A 14,437-nucleotide genomic window follows, 5' to 3' on the forward strand; every position below is an offset into this window, starting at 1 on the left:
CTCTTCTCTGCAGAGCCACATCTTATAAAATGACTGGAGTTGTAAGAGTCCTTAAAGCCCACCCAGTACTAACTCTGTGCCATGGGCAGGGCTGCTCCTCACCAGATCAGGTTGCCCGGATTCCATCCAACCCAGGCTTGAACTCCCAGGGATAGGGCATCTACAATCTCTCTGGACAGCTGTGCCAGCACCTCACCATCCTGAGTAAAAAAAAAATTCCACTTAGCATCTAATTTACATCTCCCCTCTTTTAGTTTGAAACCTTTCCCCTTGTCCTATAACTATTAGGCTACGTAAAAAGTTAGTCTCTGTAGGGATCCAACCAGCATCCAGCCCCCACCATAACACAGAACAGATCAACTTGATATTAGTCTTAACCACAACATAAGGAACATACATTCTTAAATATGTAATTAGCATATGCGTTGCCATAATGATTTACTGCTTTTATTATTCTTCAGATCTCTGTGAAGCTTCTTCATGATAGTTTTAACATAATTCCACAGATAAAAAAAATATCTGCAACAAATTCAACCCTTATCCCTGTTTCTAATGCTTCTCAAGTCTTTATTCATTTAATATTCATTCCTCCTTCCATTTTGTTTTAGCTTAATAAATGATGAAAACACCTCAAGATTCTTGTTTACAAATTGAAAGCGAATTAATATATTGTAAAAGGTGATTCCCACAAGTGTGCTCTTCCCCCATCCTGTATTCATTGTTTTTAGACATCAATTAAAACAACGTCCTTTATACCTCCTTGATGTAAAGGCGTAATCCTAAATTCCTAAGCATGGGCCAAAAAGAGATGGAATTCAACCAAGTCCAAGACTAAAGCATAAGTATTTCTGACCCACACTAGTGGCTGCAAAATGCTTTTGATATGAAACAAATAAGAACTGTTTCCAGCTTTTTTGAGTGTGTGCACTTCAGCAAAGTCTTTGGGGAAAAAAAATAATCAAAAAATACCACTGCTAAATTCACATGTGAAAGACAGTAGTATTATCTTAAATAGAGCTTCAGTAGAAAACATGTTAGATTTCAGTGTGCATCATTTAAGGACAAGAGAAAATACTAACAGACGTGTGAGCCAATAAACAGAGAGGAAATGAATGCACTTTTGGAGTACTATCATACTGTATGTGTTGAGAAAAGGTGGTAAGTATAAAATTATGTCTAATTTCAATCTTTCTACAAGACTCAGATTTCATCTAGCAAGAACATCTTTGGGTGAGATAAGGAAGTTAAAATTTCATTAAGCGAATATTTCAAAGTGTAATATCCTACATACACGAACTTCTTAGATGATTTTCCTTTAACATAACTAAAGCATCGTTAAAATTGTACTGCATTGGATCACAGGGATCATGTCTGATCCCTACCTTTTCAAAACATATGCAAAGCATTTTGCCTACCAACAGTAGTATATCAAAGTTTAAAAGCCAGACAAGCTTTATCTGAGGTTCATTTTCACTAGCAACAGCTCAAAGTTGTTGCAATGTCAAGAAATATATTGCTTTGCACAGACCATACCCGGGAAGAAAGTGGAAAGAGAGAAGAAAGAAGAAAATACAATTAATGATGCAAAAAAATCCTCAACATAGAAAAATCACCTTGGATTTATAAATTAACACATATACAAAGAGAAAAGGCATGGAACTTCACTGTGAGTTTTTCATAGTACTGTCATAGGACCATTATTCTGACAGGAATACAAAGTATGAGAGATTTCCTCTATTACTAAACCTAATTTTCTACTGCGGGCAAACATATTTTATCAAACACCATGCATCACATGTATTAACGCACACAAGTTCTCTCTCAGAGCAGCAGCTCCATTCCCATTCTTATTATTCTGTCATAGCACTTGTTTGAACACAGCTACTTCAACACAAATGTCAAAGCCAAACACAGTGCTCCAGAGATGTCTCCAGAGCTTTGGTACAAGGGTAAAATTAATTCCTGTTTCCTCTGACTTTGACATGGTTAACTCCATGACCAGTGCAGGTTGGCCACATCCAAAGAAGAGCTAAGTGGCCTCTCAGTCAAAAATAACAAAGGATCATGCGTACAAGTTCAATTCCAGGTACTGAGTGACCACCTGTACCACCAAGTTCATGAGGAAGACTTGGTAGAACTTAATGAGTTTGCACTTGCAACCCCAGGGATATTTCTGCTTCTTTGTTTGGGATGCTCTGAACTACAGAGCTGTGTTTTTGAAGTTAACAGCTGCTGCTACATTTTTGTTAATCTAGCATTAGAATAATCTTCGTTAAGGAAAACTGCAAAGCTATTAAAAAAAAAATCAGAAAAATATAAATTATTTTGAAGTTTCCTTCTGTTCTTTTCAGTTTTACCTAATGTCCTCTCAATTCTATTTAGATTCTTAGATAACAAACAGAATAGTGTTATATAAGCACCTGAGTAAATGACTGATTGCTCAAGACTGATGGAAAAGTTTTTCCTCTATAAAAGTGTGCTGTCAACAGGAAGGGGCCATAAATCCAGCCCTGGACAGGACTGCAGTGATGCTTATATTGTACAACCACCTCCCACAAGGTCCATTATGCAGAAAGCGTAATGAAAACAACAGCAATATGAACACACAAGTTGGGAAAGCGACCTAATGAAGTTTGAGCTCTAGCTACTTGTTAATGAATCTTATTTATTTTCATGGCATCTTTTCATTTGGTACTTTTGCTGGATTAAATCACTTATCATATTGTTTCAATAATCATCTGTTTATGCTACACTTGTGCACTGACCAGTTTCATCCTGTTCACATGCAACTCAATGTCATATCGCTGCTTATGCTTGTATACGATCTACGGATAAGCAAAAGACTTCTGTTGTGAGAGTCACTAGTCTAGGGATATTGTCATCAGAAAAACATAATAAGCTACTTATTTATCAGCTTAAGGGATGTGGTTTGTATGCACACATTGAAATTTGAACCTACAAAAACCTGCATTGCATCTTGATTCTAAAGAGTCAAAAGATGACAAGGACGAGGCAGAAATCTCTAAAGTAAACAGCCCTAGAAAAAACTGCTTTTTTTTTTTTTTTTTTTTTTTAATGGAAGAGTTTACAGTGTTTGGATCAGTGATCTTGGAGTCTTCCCACAGCTATTTCTTTAAAAGCAACGTTTTTGATGAAAAAAAAAACTCTCACCTGAATAAAACTATTTTTCTGCAAAATTTCCTACCCTTCACATGACTCCCTGTCATCACTCTTCCTTGTCTTAAGAAGTCTCTCTGTGCTCTCACAGAGCTGATTTGCCATATGATAAGCATATTATATAACAAATGGCTTACAACAGATGAACACTTTATAACATTTCAATTCTGAAACAACCCAATAGCCACATCTCTTTTCTACTACTGCTTACCTGCCATCATCTGCTGATTTTATTCACATCTACACACTTGAAAAAAGAACCAAATTATGTATATAATTTACATGACTATGTACATGATTCGTGTAGCATATGCAGTCAGGTTTTCTCAGTGCAGTTGAGGCTACTAAACAGCATTGCATTTGTTCTAGTACTTCTGTGAGAACTGTACATTCAGAGCTCTCTTCTGTTCTTAAGGTACAGAAATTTCTTTTTCTGAGTCTCCCCAAATCCTAGCTTGGCAAACGACATGTAAAGAATGTAAAGAACCACGTTTCTCACCTCACACAGGCAACCTGTGTACATCCTCAGCCACCTTCTTTGGCAAAACACTGATTTCAATGCCTAGTTCTCCGTGGGATTTTTCTTGTTCCAACCACGTCAAAGACTGAATCAGCCCTGCTGAAGTAGGTGAAAAGTTTTCTGTCTGCCTTGAACGGATCACCTCCAGCTTCCCCATCTGACTTCAAAGGTATTTTAAGACTACTGAAAAAAATATGTTTACACTTCTCCTTCTGCATCTTCATTTGGTTTAGTATGCATCTATAATTGTTACAAAATTAACAGAAGAAAACACACTACCACTATATTTTATTTACATTGGACCTTATTCTTTTCATTTCACAGTGATTTCAGCACATTCCATCACTTCTCTTTTTCTTTGCAGTAAACACTGCAGTCTCAAAGCAATCAGAAGTCTTCACAATGTGAGGCTATAAACTTCCACTGAGCCTTGACATGCAAACATTCAATTCTGTTTTCCAGATTTCATTACTGTACTCTCTCTTGCCTAGGTTAAGGCAAAAATTAGAAGGCCTTAAACCCAGACAGCACTTAGCATACGTTTTCTTCCTCAGCCTACTTGCTTTGTTTGTAATTGCTTTATTTTTTGTGGTTTATTTGCTTTCCCTTTTTATAGATGAAAACCTCAACTGATGTTATCTTAAAAATCGGACAACTATCCAATAGCTATAGAGCCTATCTAACAACTACCATCAAGGTCTTACAGGGAGACATAAATCTAGTTTTATTCTGAAGCCTTAAGTCCCATACACATAAAAGTTCATCTCCGCCCCCCTTCTAATTCTCCCAGCCCTTCTCCACGCCAGCAAGTACCATGGTTACTTTGCCATCACAATTTTGGAATGCTTATTCAGGGCTTATTCATATGATACTGAACAGACCAAGACAAAACAGCTGGTCTGTAACCAAGGACACAACAAAGTTATGTCTGGCATTAATCAGAATAAGAGATGGCTTTCTGTTTTGTTTTAAGACTGAGTCATCATATACTTATCCATTTGAAACACTTTACCTGAAGCAGGAAAACAGCTGTACAACAACTACCTGGCATGGCTTGAAAGCCCTAGTCCCTATCTCGTATCTCAATCCTGAAAGTTCTTTAAAATACTAAGTGATAACATTGACTTGTTATATAATAACACCTTGTGCTTCCACAGCATTTTCCATCTGAGTATTTCCAAACACATTATAGCCATTAGTATTACAATATGAGTCTCACAAATCCCTTGGAAACTATAAAATAAACCAGGCACATTTTAGTTGCCATACCAGATCTGGTCAGTGTTTCACTTAATCCAGCATCCTGCCTCTAATAGACAAGAATAAAATGTTAAATATAGCACGTCAAATTATTAAACCCTACCATGCTGTCCCCCAAAGACAGCTGAGCACACATGAAAACAGTAAGCTTGGAAGCCTTTTGACTCCAATTCAGGAAAGCATGATCATTATAAGCATAGCGGCAACTGAGGAATCTCGTAGTTTGTGGCACAGTCTCGTTAGTTTTGGCCCGACTTCAAAGGCCCTGCATGTTTACGTATGGAATTCAGGAAAACACATGTCAAGGTTAATGACTTACAAGACTCCTCAGGGAGAACCGACTATCACTATCCATATACTGGACAGATAGTAGCAAATTCCTTTTGTGAACACATTTGTGTGAAATGATTAACTTCTCCCACTTTCTTCCAAGCTCCTATGACTCCATACTGCTCCGTGCCTTGTGCAGCTTCAGCCCTACCTCAGTAGTCAGCAGACTGACTGCAACCCATGCACATGGATTCTGATGGCATAATCATTCCAAGAGAAGGCTGGAAACCTGTGCTTGTTCTCCCACCTGTGGCAATGTATCTCTGCTAGAGGAGAATGAAACCAGAACACAGGCTTTGGAAAGTGGGAAAAGCTGGTCCTATCCAAGCAATAAAGCAAACCTAACAGATTTTAAGGCAGGTGGGATATTCCAGAAATTTCAATACTTCGCTGAATTGGCTGTTGTCTTATTAATGTTCAACAGACATGTGAAGGATGGGGTGGGTAGTTGGCTAAAAAAAAAAAAACGGCTGCAAAACAGACAAAAAGAAAGAATCTTTTACTCAGCTTAAAGAAAAAAGAAAAAACAACTCCTGTGTAAGAATTCTATGCTTGATTTCCCCAGATTTGTTGCATACTCTTTATGCCACCTGCTGTCTTGGCATTCTGTAGTTTCAGGTCTACGGACTACTGCACTGGCCTTGAGCTTTCCCAGAACTCAATGCTGTGAGGCTGAGAACAAACATCAAGCAATTCAGTGGGCTGTACTCTACATTTTCTTGTAAACTGATGGCTTGAATCCTCCTTAATGATTGTATCTTCACATCTTGAAGAATACTACCCTCTGGACTCACAGCCCAGCAAATCTCAAGTGCTTATTTTGCTCTTGAGGGCAAGATTTCCCAGCAAGCACAAGCACCCTGGCTCTAGTGCCATGCAAGTCAGACACATGGGAAGATCTCTCCTAGACTGTCACTGTGACCTCACCTCCTCCAGAGGAAAAGAAAGTAGAGCCAGAAAGTCCTCCCTCAGGAAGTAAAGTGACCAAGAAAAAAGAATTCTTGCATTTAAAAGAAAAAAATGTGTCAAAAAAAAAAAAAAAGTCACATAACACCTCTTATGACAGCACTCATAGTGGACAAAACATCAATAACATTAAGACCAAGGGTCACAGCTTTCAAAAAAAGTTACGCCAATGAAAAACAGAATAGATGAAACCGAAAGAGATTAACCATGGATATCCCAAGGGACAGATGAAATCATGTGTTGTTATGTTTTAAAAACAGGAAGTGTCATTCCCTCAATCAAACCCCACATCTTATCCCTTAGCTTTTCAGGGTTTTTTTTCTTTTTTTTTTCTTTTTTTTTTTTTAAATTAAAAGGTGAAAATGGCCAGGCAAAAAAAGAAAAAAAAAAAAAAAAAAAAAGGTACTATAGTTCATTCAAAAGCACAAAGTCCCTCAGTAAAAGTGTTAGCTATCTCCTTTTTGCAGACATACTACTAGAAAGTTGCTACCATACTTAATGCACAAAATGAGTTTGCTGGTACAGGCAGCAAGCCTCCACTTGCAAACAGCAGCTGCAGAAGATAGAGCACTCCCTATCCTAACAGCCATAGAAGAAATTTGGCACAGAAGAGTGGGAAAGATGCGACAGCAAAACAGTCATGCCACTAAAAGGACTAGCTTCCCACTTCTGTCCCAAAATCCCTGTGCAGGAGAACACTTCAAGAATTACCTTCATCTCCACAATATGCAATGCCCTAAAAACTCAAGGAATTTGCATGTCTGTGCCAACACACACCAGATCCTTTGACTCAGATAAGCCCATTCTAACACAGGGAGGCACTGGAGGACTGGCCATCCCTGAAAAGCAAAGAACAGTCACCTCCCTGCATCCCAGGTAGGCACTTGGCCCATTCTCACCGCATGGTACTTAACCATGCTGGCTGTCATACAGTTACCCGCCTGGCAAACAACTGCTTGGATGACTTTATTTAAGTTCTCACCTGCCTTGTCAGCAAGTCGTGATATTGCAGGATGAGCCTGGTGTTGACACTGTGACTCCACGTGTTACCAAGGGCTGCTGTCACACAAGCAGATTCCCTCTGCCCACTTCCAGAAGTTCCTGAAACTGATTACAAAAGAAACTGCATCAGGACAGCACCACAGAAAAGATTTCAGCATGGAAACTCTAATCAATCATCTCAAGCTGTCACAATTTTGTTTTTAACAGACAGTATTGCATGAAACTCCTAAATAGCTGGAGGTGCACTGGGACACACTTGTCTTGTCCTTTTCAAACACAAGAACTCCCAGCAAACCAGCTTTATATGGGCACGGTAAAGCAAGCATGACAGTGTATAACTCAATAACAAAAAGGGAAGTTAAAGGAGCAGGATGTGGTGCCATGATACTCTGATCCAAAAATTAAAATACTGTTTCACACAAGCAGGCATCCCTCATGTTTTCTAAAATTTAAAAAGGGAGCCTTCTAACTGTAAATACCATTGTGATGTTTTGGAGATCATCTGAACTTTTTATAACCCTAAAGGAAAATGCTGTCTGCTGTGATCAGCAATGATAATGTAAAGTGCTTCCAATAATGCAGCATGACCCAGCTTGCTGAACTGCCTTTTCACTTGATTTCTTCAGCACTGAAACCAAAGAACCCATTCATGTACATATATCAGTAAACAAGCAGAAAGGTGTCCAAGACCTCCATCTTTGCTTACAGCAAATTCTGCATAAGATGAACAGATAGATGGTTGTGTTGCTTATACTTCAAATGACACTTTAAGAATGGAGTGCAAAACAGGCAAATCAAAGAAATTTGGAAACAAAATACAAGTTGCTTGGATTTACTTGCAGATATATAAGATGTATTTGTATATGACCGCAACTTGCAGAAAGTCATGGTAACCTGAAAGTTGAAAACAGTTTGTGACAGTCAGTGCATAAAGTTTAAAAGTGATGAGTGTTGACCTGAAGTTGAATGAGAGAAAGCTGGACTTAAAGTCAGGGAACTTCCTGTCACCTGCCACAAAATGAAGACAACAAAAATTGCAATACCAAGCAAAAGCCAAAACTGCTTCCCCAGGATAGTGATAAAATCCTTGTCAAGTGACTCAATTAATATTACATCAGACAAGACTTTGAGGAAAAAAAACAGTGGAAGAGAGCAGATTATATGACAGGACCACGCTAACTTCTACACTTTCATAGAGCCAGTCAAAGAGTTAAAAGAAATTCTTCACCTTGCTTACAAGGTAGATATGTTTCCCATGGTTAAAGCAGACTATGAAAAGAATATGGCAATGACTGCATTACAAATTGCAGAAAAGCCTTATGTTTCTGTCAAAACTCTGTCAGGAGTGCATAGTAAATGTTGAAACTTGAATTATAAGTACTAGGTTTTGGAAGCGATTGTGTACTGGGCTGACAAAGGTATCTCCTGCAAACTGCAGTAAAGATCATTATTTATATCACTACTAGTAGCTTGCAAATAATTACAGGAGAATGCATTAGAGAGGAGAGTAGCAGGCTGGAGACAGGGGCCTAGAATCACTGCAGTGCACTCAAGGACTCACCTATAGATACCAAATCTCCCCTCTGCCCTCCTCCCTGAATAATTTAGGTTTGCAGTGACGTTGCTGGAATTTGGATTAGGTCTTTAAACACTTAGGGTGCACTAAAGAAAGAATGTGGTGAAGCACTTGGTTCAAGCCCATAGTTTGATAGGAGCTGGACTCAATACTCGTGAGTCGCTTCCCCCCTCACGGTAACTCACTGCAGCATGCACAGTGACCACTCCTGAACAAGATGTACGTCACGCCATAACGATTCCTAATTCTGCATTTCTTGCAGGCCTAAAACCTATACCAAAGTGAAGTATTAGAAGTATAAGGCAGAAGTATAACGTATATAGCAGAACAAACAAGCTAATTGCTGTATTTATTTTATTATACAGGAGAAATTCTGCTGCACCATACTGTATCATCCCGTCTGAAGAGGACTTTTTGTGACCCACTTTCAGGCAAATCCTCTCCTATGAAGTTATTCAAATTTATGACTGGTGCAAAGCGGTTAGTAAGCCTGGAGCAAATTTACAGTGAAGACTGTTTACAGGGTGGAAAGAAATGCCTCACAGGAAAGATTTCCGTTTTATAATGGATGCTCCTGCAATGATGCATTGGGCAAAAGGAGGAGCACACCAACAAGCGAGCTTAATGGAGGGGAAGCTGCACCAGCCTTGCAGAAAAGTTCAAGAACAGCGACAGTATGCACTTCTTTCCTTCCCCTTGCTCTAAACACAAAAAGATAGCAATGATTTCAGAAGAAGGAAAGAGTATATGCTAAGAAAATATATTTACATTCAAGCATGGTCTTAAAATCCCAAGTTTATCTTTTCTGTTATTCAAACACTACTTAGTCATTAATGAAAAGCACTAGGAAAATAGATAAATAAAACTGTTTAGAGAGAGCATATTTTTTGTATGTACTGCCTTGATTCTCCTTCTGACATTTTCATATTTAGAGATGGGATAGACCAACCTTGGCCCAAGAAGAACCTGGCTCTTAGAGGCTCCCTGGTTCTAAAAGACATAGGTCTCTGCTCAGAAGTCCTCCCACTGTCCATCCTGAAGCACTCAGAGAGGCACAAAATAGCAGGTCCCAGCTGACGGGCAGCACCTCTATCTTGCCAGCCTGGTCAGCACACTGCTCATGCCCCAGTCAGTACTGTCACTAAGTTTCTGCTCAGGATATGGCAGATACAGGGAGCTCAGGGACAGGGAGAGGAGGAAAAGGGGGAGGGCTGACAATCTAATGAGAGAGAGAGAGATGGCAAATCTCAGTTCACAGCTGGACAAAAGGAAGACAGTAAATGTGAAAAGGGAATGGGTGTGCAGAAGCACAAAGATGGGATCCTAGGATGACCAGGGGACTGGAGTACCTCCCCTATGAGGACAGGCTGAGGGAGCTGGGCTTGTTCAGCCTGGAGAAAAGAAGGCTGCAGGGTGACCTCACTGCAGCCTTTCAATACCTAAAGGGAGCCTACAGAGGGGAGGGGAATCAACTCTTTGAAAGGGTTGATATGTGTAGGACGAGGGGAAATGGTTTTAAGTTGAGGGAGGGGAGATTTAGGTCAGACATCAGGGGAAAATTCTTTACCCAGAGAGTGGTGAGGTACTGGAACAGGCTGTCCAGAGAGGTTGTGGATGCCCCATCCCCGGAGGTGTTCAAGGCCAGGTTGGATGGGGCCCTGGGCAGCCTGGTTTAGCATTAAACGTGGAGGTTGGTGGCCCTGCATGTGGCAGGGGATTGGAGATTCATGATTTTGAGGTCCCTTCCAACCCTGGCCATTCTATGATTCTGTGATAGGGAGGTGAGGGTGCATGGTAGAGGGTAGGAGAAGACCTCCAAATAAACCCTTCTCCATGTATTCAGATCCAGCTCAAATGAAGTGCAGCAGTGACTATGATTCCAGTAAACACTCCATTTTTCCTCACACAAAAAGTACTAGCATTGAAGGGATCAAAGAGCACAGTGGCAGGCAGGACTGCACTCAGTACCTGTTCTGCTGTTTCCCGTGAAACTGGGCTCTTCAGGGCACCACCAGAGGCACTAGAGTAGTGACTGTCTGCTCTGGAAAGCACGAACAAGGCAAAAACTGTCTCCTTCACTCTCACTCAACAGCTGTCAAGTAAAAATAAAGCTTCTTGTGGTTTGGGTCAAATGCAAAGTGAATGACTCTGCACAACCAGGGAAGAAACAGACCAAAGAAGAAAGGGTGATTCTTCAACTGAGGATTATTCAGCTGCAATGTCATCTCCACACAGAGGTTGAGGTGCATATCTTCTGGGCTCTGATGCCTTGACAGAAGCTGTCAGAGGAATTGGGCTACAGCACTTAGTCCTGTTACATACAAAAGTTAAAATCATTTTGTCCAATTCTCCCATCAGTGCAATTTAAATGAACGTTCCTAAAGACCTTCCTTAACACTGAGATTAACGCCACAGATAGTCTGAATGGGGATAGTAGGTTGCAATCTCTATCATTTCATAATTTAAAAATCTTTTTTCAATTAATGCAAAAAGGGACTGATACACATTAGGACATGGAAGTAACAAAACACAGAAGCTACCAATCCCCAAATTTCAACATAAAATCATCTCGATGAAAGCCCGATTTATCAAAAAGGAGGAAAAACCCTCCAAAAGTACAGAGAAAATATTTATAAAGAACTAAACTACTGAGATGGACAAAAACGGCTCATAATAAAAACAGCACATCTTGCAATAAGTACTTTCCCTCTCACACAGGCTGCGTAGTTTTCCTGTATGGATGTTCTGGTTCACTGGTGGAGCTCAAAGATCACTGCTTTTCACCTGCATTGCATTTAGTCTGCATTTTTGGTGCAGATCTCTAACAATGACACCAGAAGGGGAAAAAAAAGAAATGAAAAACAAAACAAAAACAACTACCTATCTATTTTTTCCATCTTCACCTCTTCAGAAAGTACAAGTATAAAAATACCGAATGGTGGAAAAACCCATCACATAGTAAAAATACAACCCACAAGACAAACTCATCTGTGAAGTAACTAACCACAGCTTTCTTCAAACTCCCACTCACTGACTTCCACCATTTGCAGCCCTTCTCTCAGCCCTTCTCTGCAATGATCTCTTTAGGCACAAGGCAGTTCTGACTCTCTTACCCCACACTGGTGACCATCTCACTCTGTACTGGTGGGCTACGGTACACCGCAAACCCTTCCCGCCATACGCTTTCTGCCCTCAGCACACACTGAACTAAGAGGATATGACTGAGGATGATAAAAACTGGGTCCTTTAGAACAATACGAGGCAGATATTTAGACTACCATTTACAATCACCCACTTGAGACAAAGCACATCTACACATAACTAGGTTATCACCAAACATGAGTTACTCATTTGTACGGACACTGAAGAAAATGCTGTCTCTGTTTCAGCTGTACAGTCCTGTTTCACTTAATGTATTATGCAGGAATCCAAACAGTTCATCTTAGGAGAAAAATCAAAACTTACTTGCTGGAATACAGCATCACCTTCATATAGTCTTTTATTACTTAGCACATATAGCAGAAAAGCCAGCTGTTGCAGGAATCAAGCTTGGCCACAAAATTAGCCATGTAAAAAATTCTCTCCTTTAAACTGTTTATTCTCTTATCTGATGTCCCATGGAAAAAAATAAGGTCCTTCCTGCTTTTTTACAGCTATTTTATTATTGTTATTTTGACAGCTCCTAAAGCTCTCATCTGCAATACACAAGGACCATATAAGCAGAAGAAAAAGACAGCTCCTGACCTAAATATCTCCTTTTCATAAGAATTGCCATTTAAGAGTCTTTCAGCTGCTGCTGATTATTCCCCACTTACAAGCAATCCTCCCTGGAGAAGGATGGAAAATAAACCAAAGCATGTGACAGTCCAGTAAGTTGGGTCTTTCAGTATTCTCCATGAAACTTTAGAAGCTTTTTCAAACAAGCAATATTAATCATTACCCTATCCTGAAAAATCAGCTCGGACCTCAATCCAGGCCAAAGATGTAGGAAGGGTCCTCCAGAGAATTGGCCGGATGCTGGCTTGTTTTTATCTCTTCCCACTGCTGCTGACCAGTGTGCCCACTATAACCAGTGTGTGCTGCACTAACAGCTCACATTTCCTGACCTCAGTGAGTTCATGTTGATTCTGTTTTGAGCTGAGACAGACGGACAGAGAGGGAAATACACATGCTAGTACTGAGACTCCTGTCTGCTGACCTAAAAAAGGAACTAACATTAAGAAATGAGAAAATCCAGCTGGTCTGATTTCTTGCCAGACAATCTACCAGCCATGAAAAAAATGCTCAGGTCTCAGGAGACCTGTGAAGGAGAGAAGGCAGCTGGTTTATACCACCTGAAACAGAACCTGAAACAGGGAATTAGCATGCTTGGGAACAGATACTTTCTTGATAGCAGTGTACGTTGTTGGTTTTTTTTTGTTGTTGTTGTTTTGTTTTTCCTCTCTTCTTCTTCTGTGGCCTGACAATGTACCACAGACTGATTGGTTTCTGGACTCCTCTGCTCTGCACTTGGAGTGCAAGTAACTGAATAAGTCATTTGGTGGGATGGATTGTGAAGACCAAGTAGAAGACAGTGGTTTTAAGTTGATCTTTCTTCTGTAACAAAGAATAAATACTTTTTTCCTCAGCTCACCCTCCTTTCTGATGACAGAGCTGGAGAAATTTTAGAAAAACTAAAACTGTCCTGAACTTACACTGTTTTCGGTATCCAGAGTTCTTTCACACATCGTTCACCACTAAACCTTAAAGGAGCTTCTTCCTTCTACCATGTCGTCTGCAAGTCACTTCTTCCTGCCTCTCCAAGACTAGAAAAACAGAGTCCCAAGCCATTGACAAAAATGGGGAAAAAAAAAAAGCTGGAATTTTGCCTGCCTGCACATATAAAGGATGCATAGGCTGAAAAACAAAGCTTGCCCAGTCATGGTGTCTGGCAATGCCAGGGGCCCTGTGAACCAGAAAATGCTTTTAATTATCACCTCACTAATCACACTACAAGTTATTGCTGCTTTTTTGTTGTTGTTAAGTTCCCTCGGGGAATTAAACAGATCATGATATTAATCAGAAGGCACATAGGAGAGAGGGGGCAGAACACTAGAGTTACACATGTGTTGGCCCCTTAAGGCTTAAATAAAGAACGAAGATTTAAAATCACACTGTCAAAGCAACTGAAACCTTGCATGCTGCAAGCCTCAGCCCTCTGACCTACACAGCCGTGGCATTATAGTATCTGATTTTCCCAGGATGCTTAATCTCAGCTGTTAAACTTCATCAGTTTCTGCTAGTGTTTACCCATCATCTGGATTTGCCACTTCCGAACTTTCCAGGCTAGAACCAAATGAGCCAGCTGCTACACTCCTCCCTGACAAGGACAAAATAAACCCCCAACATAACAGTCTGAAGTCTGGAAGTCTTAAACAGCTAAGTCCCAGAAAGGCAGAACAAAAAATAATACAGCTGGGGGCAGGAGAGAGAGATGGAATTTTGAAATAGCAGTGAGTTTCAAAATGCAGTGCACAGCATTATGGTCATTGTAGGATCCTGCGGTCTGAGGCACAGACTGTATTCCCACAGTTGACATTTTTTCCATAAAATATATTCTGGTAAAG

The 14,437-nt window shown here is 40.1% G+C and overlaps 1 protein-coding gene across 1 annotated transcript in view; it reads right to left on the bottom strand.

Moving 5' to 3' along the window:
* The window catches only part of RAD51B (RAD51 paralog B), a gene marked incomplete at both ends in the record, with an annotated part of 343,098 nt that overhangs the window by 137,340 nt on the left and 191,321 nt on the right, over positions 1-14,437 (bottom strand). Inside the window, one exon of the mRNA XM_079537451.1 lies at positions 7,236-7,360. Coding sequence (XP_079393577.1) covers positions 7,236-7,360 — 125 coding nt within the window. The remainder of the gene's footprint in view (positions 1-7,235; positions 7,361-14,437) is intronic.

The sequence above is a fragment of the Tetrao urogallus genome, assembly GCF_951394365.1.
Source record: "Tetrao urogallus genome assembly, chromosome: 6".
Classification (NCBI taxonomy): Eukaryota; Metazoa; Chordata; class Aves; order Galliformes; family Phasianidae; genus Tetrao; species Tetrao urogallus.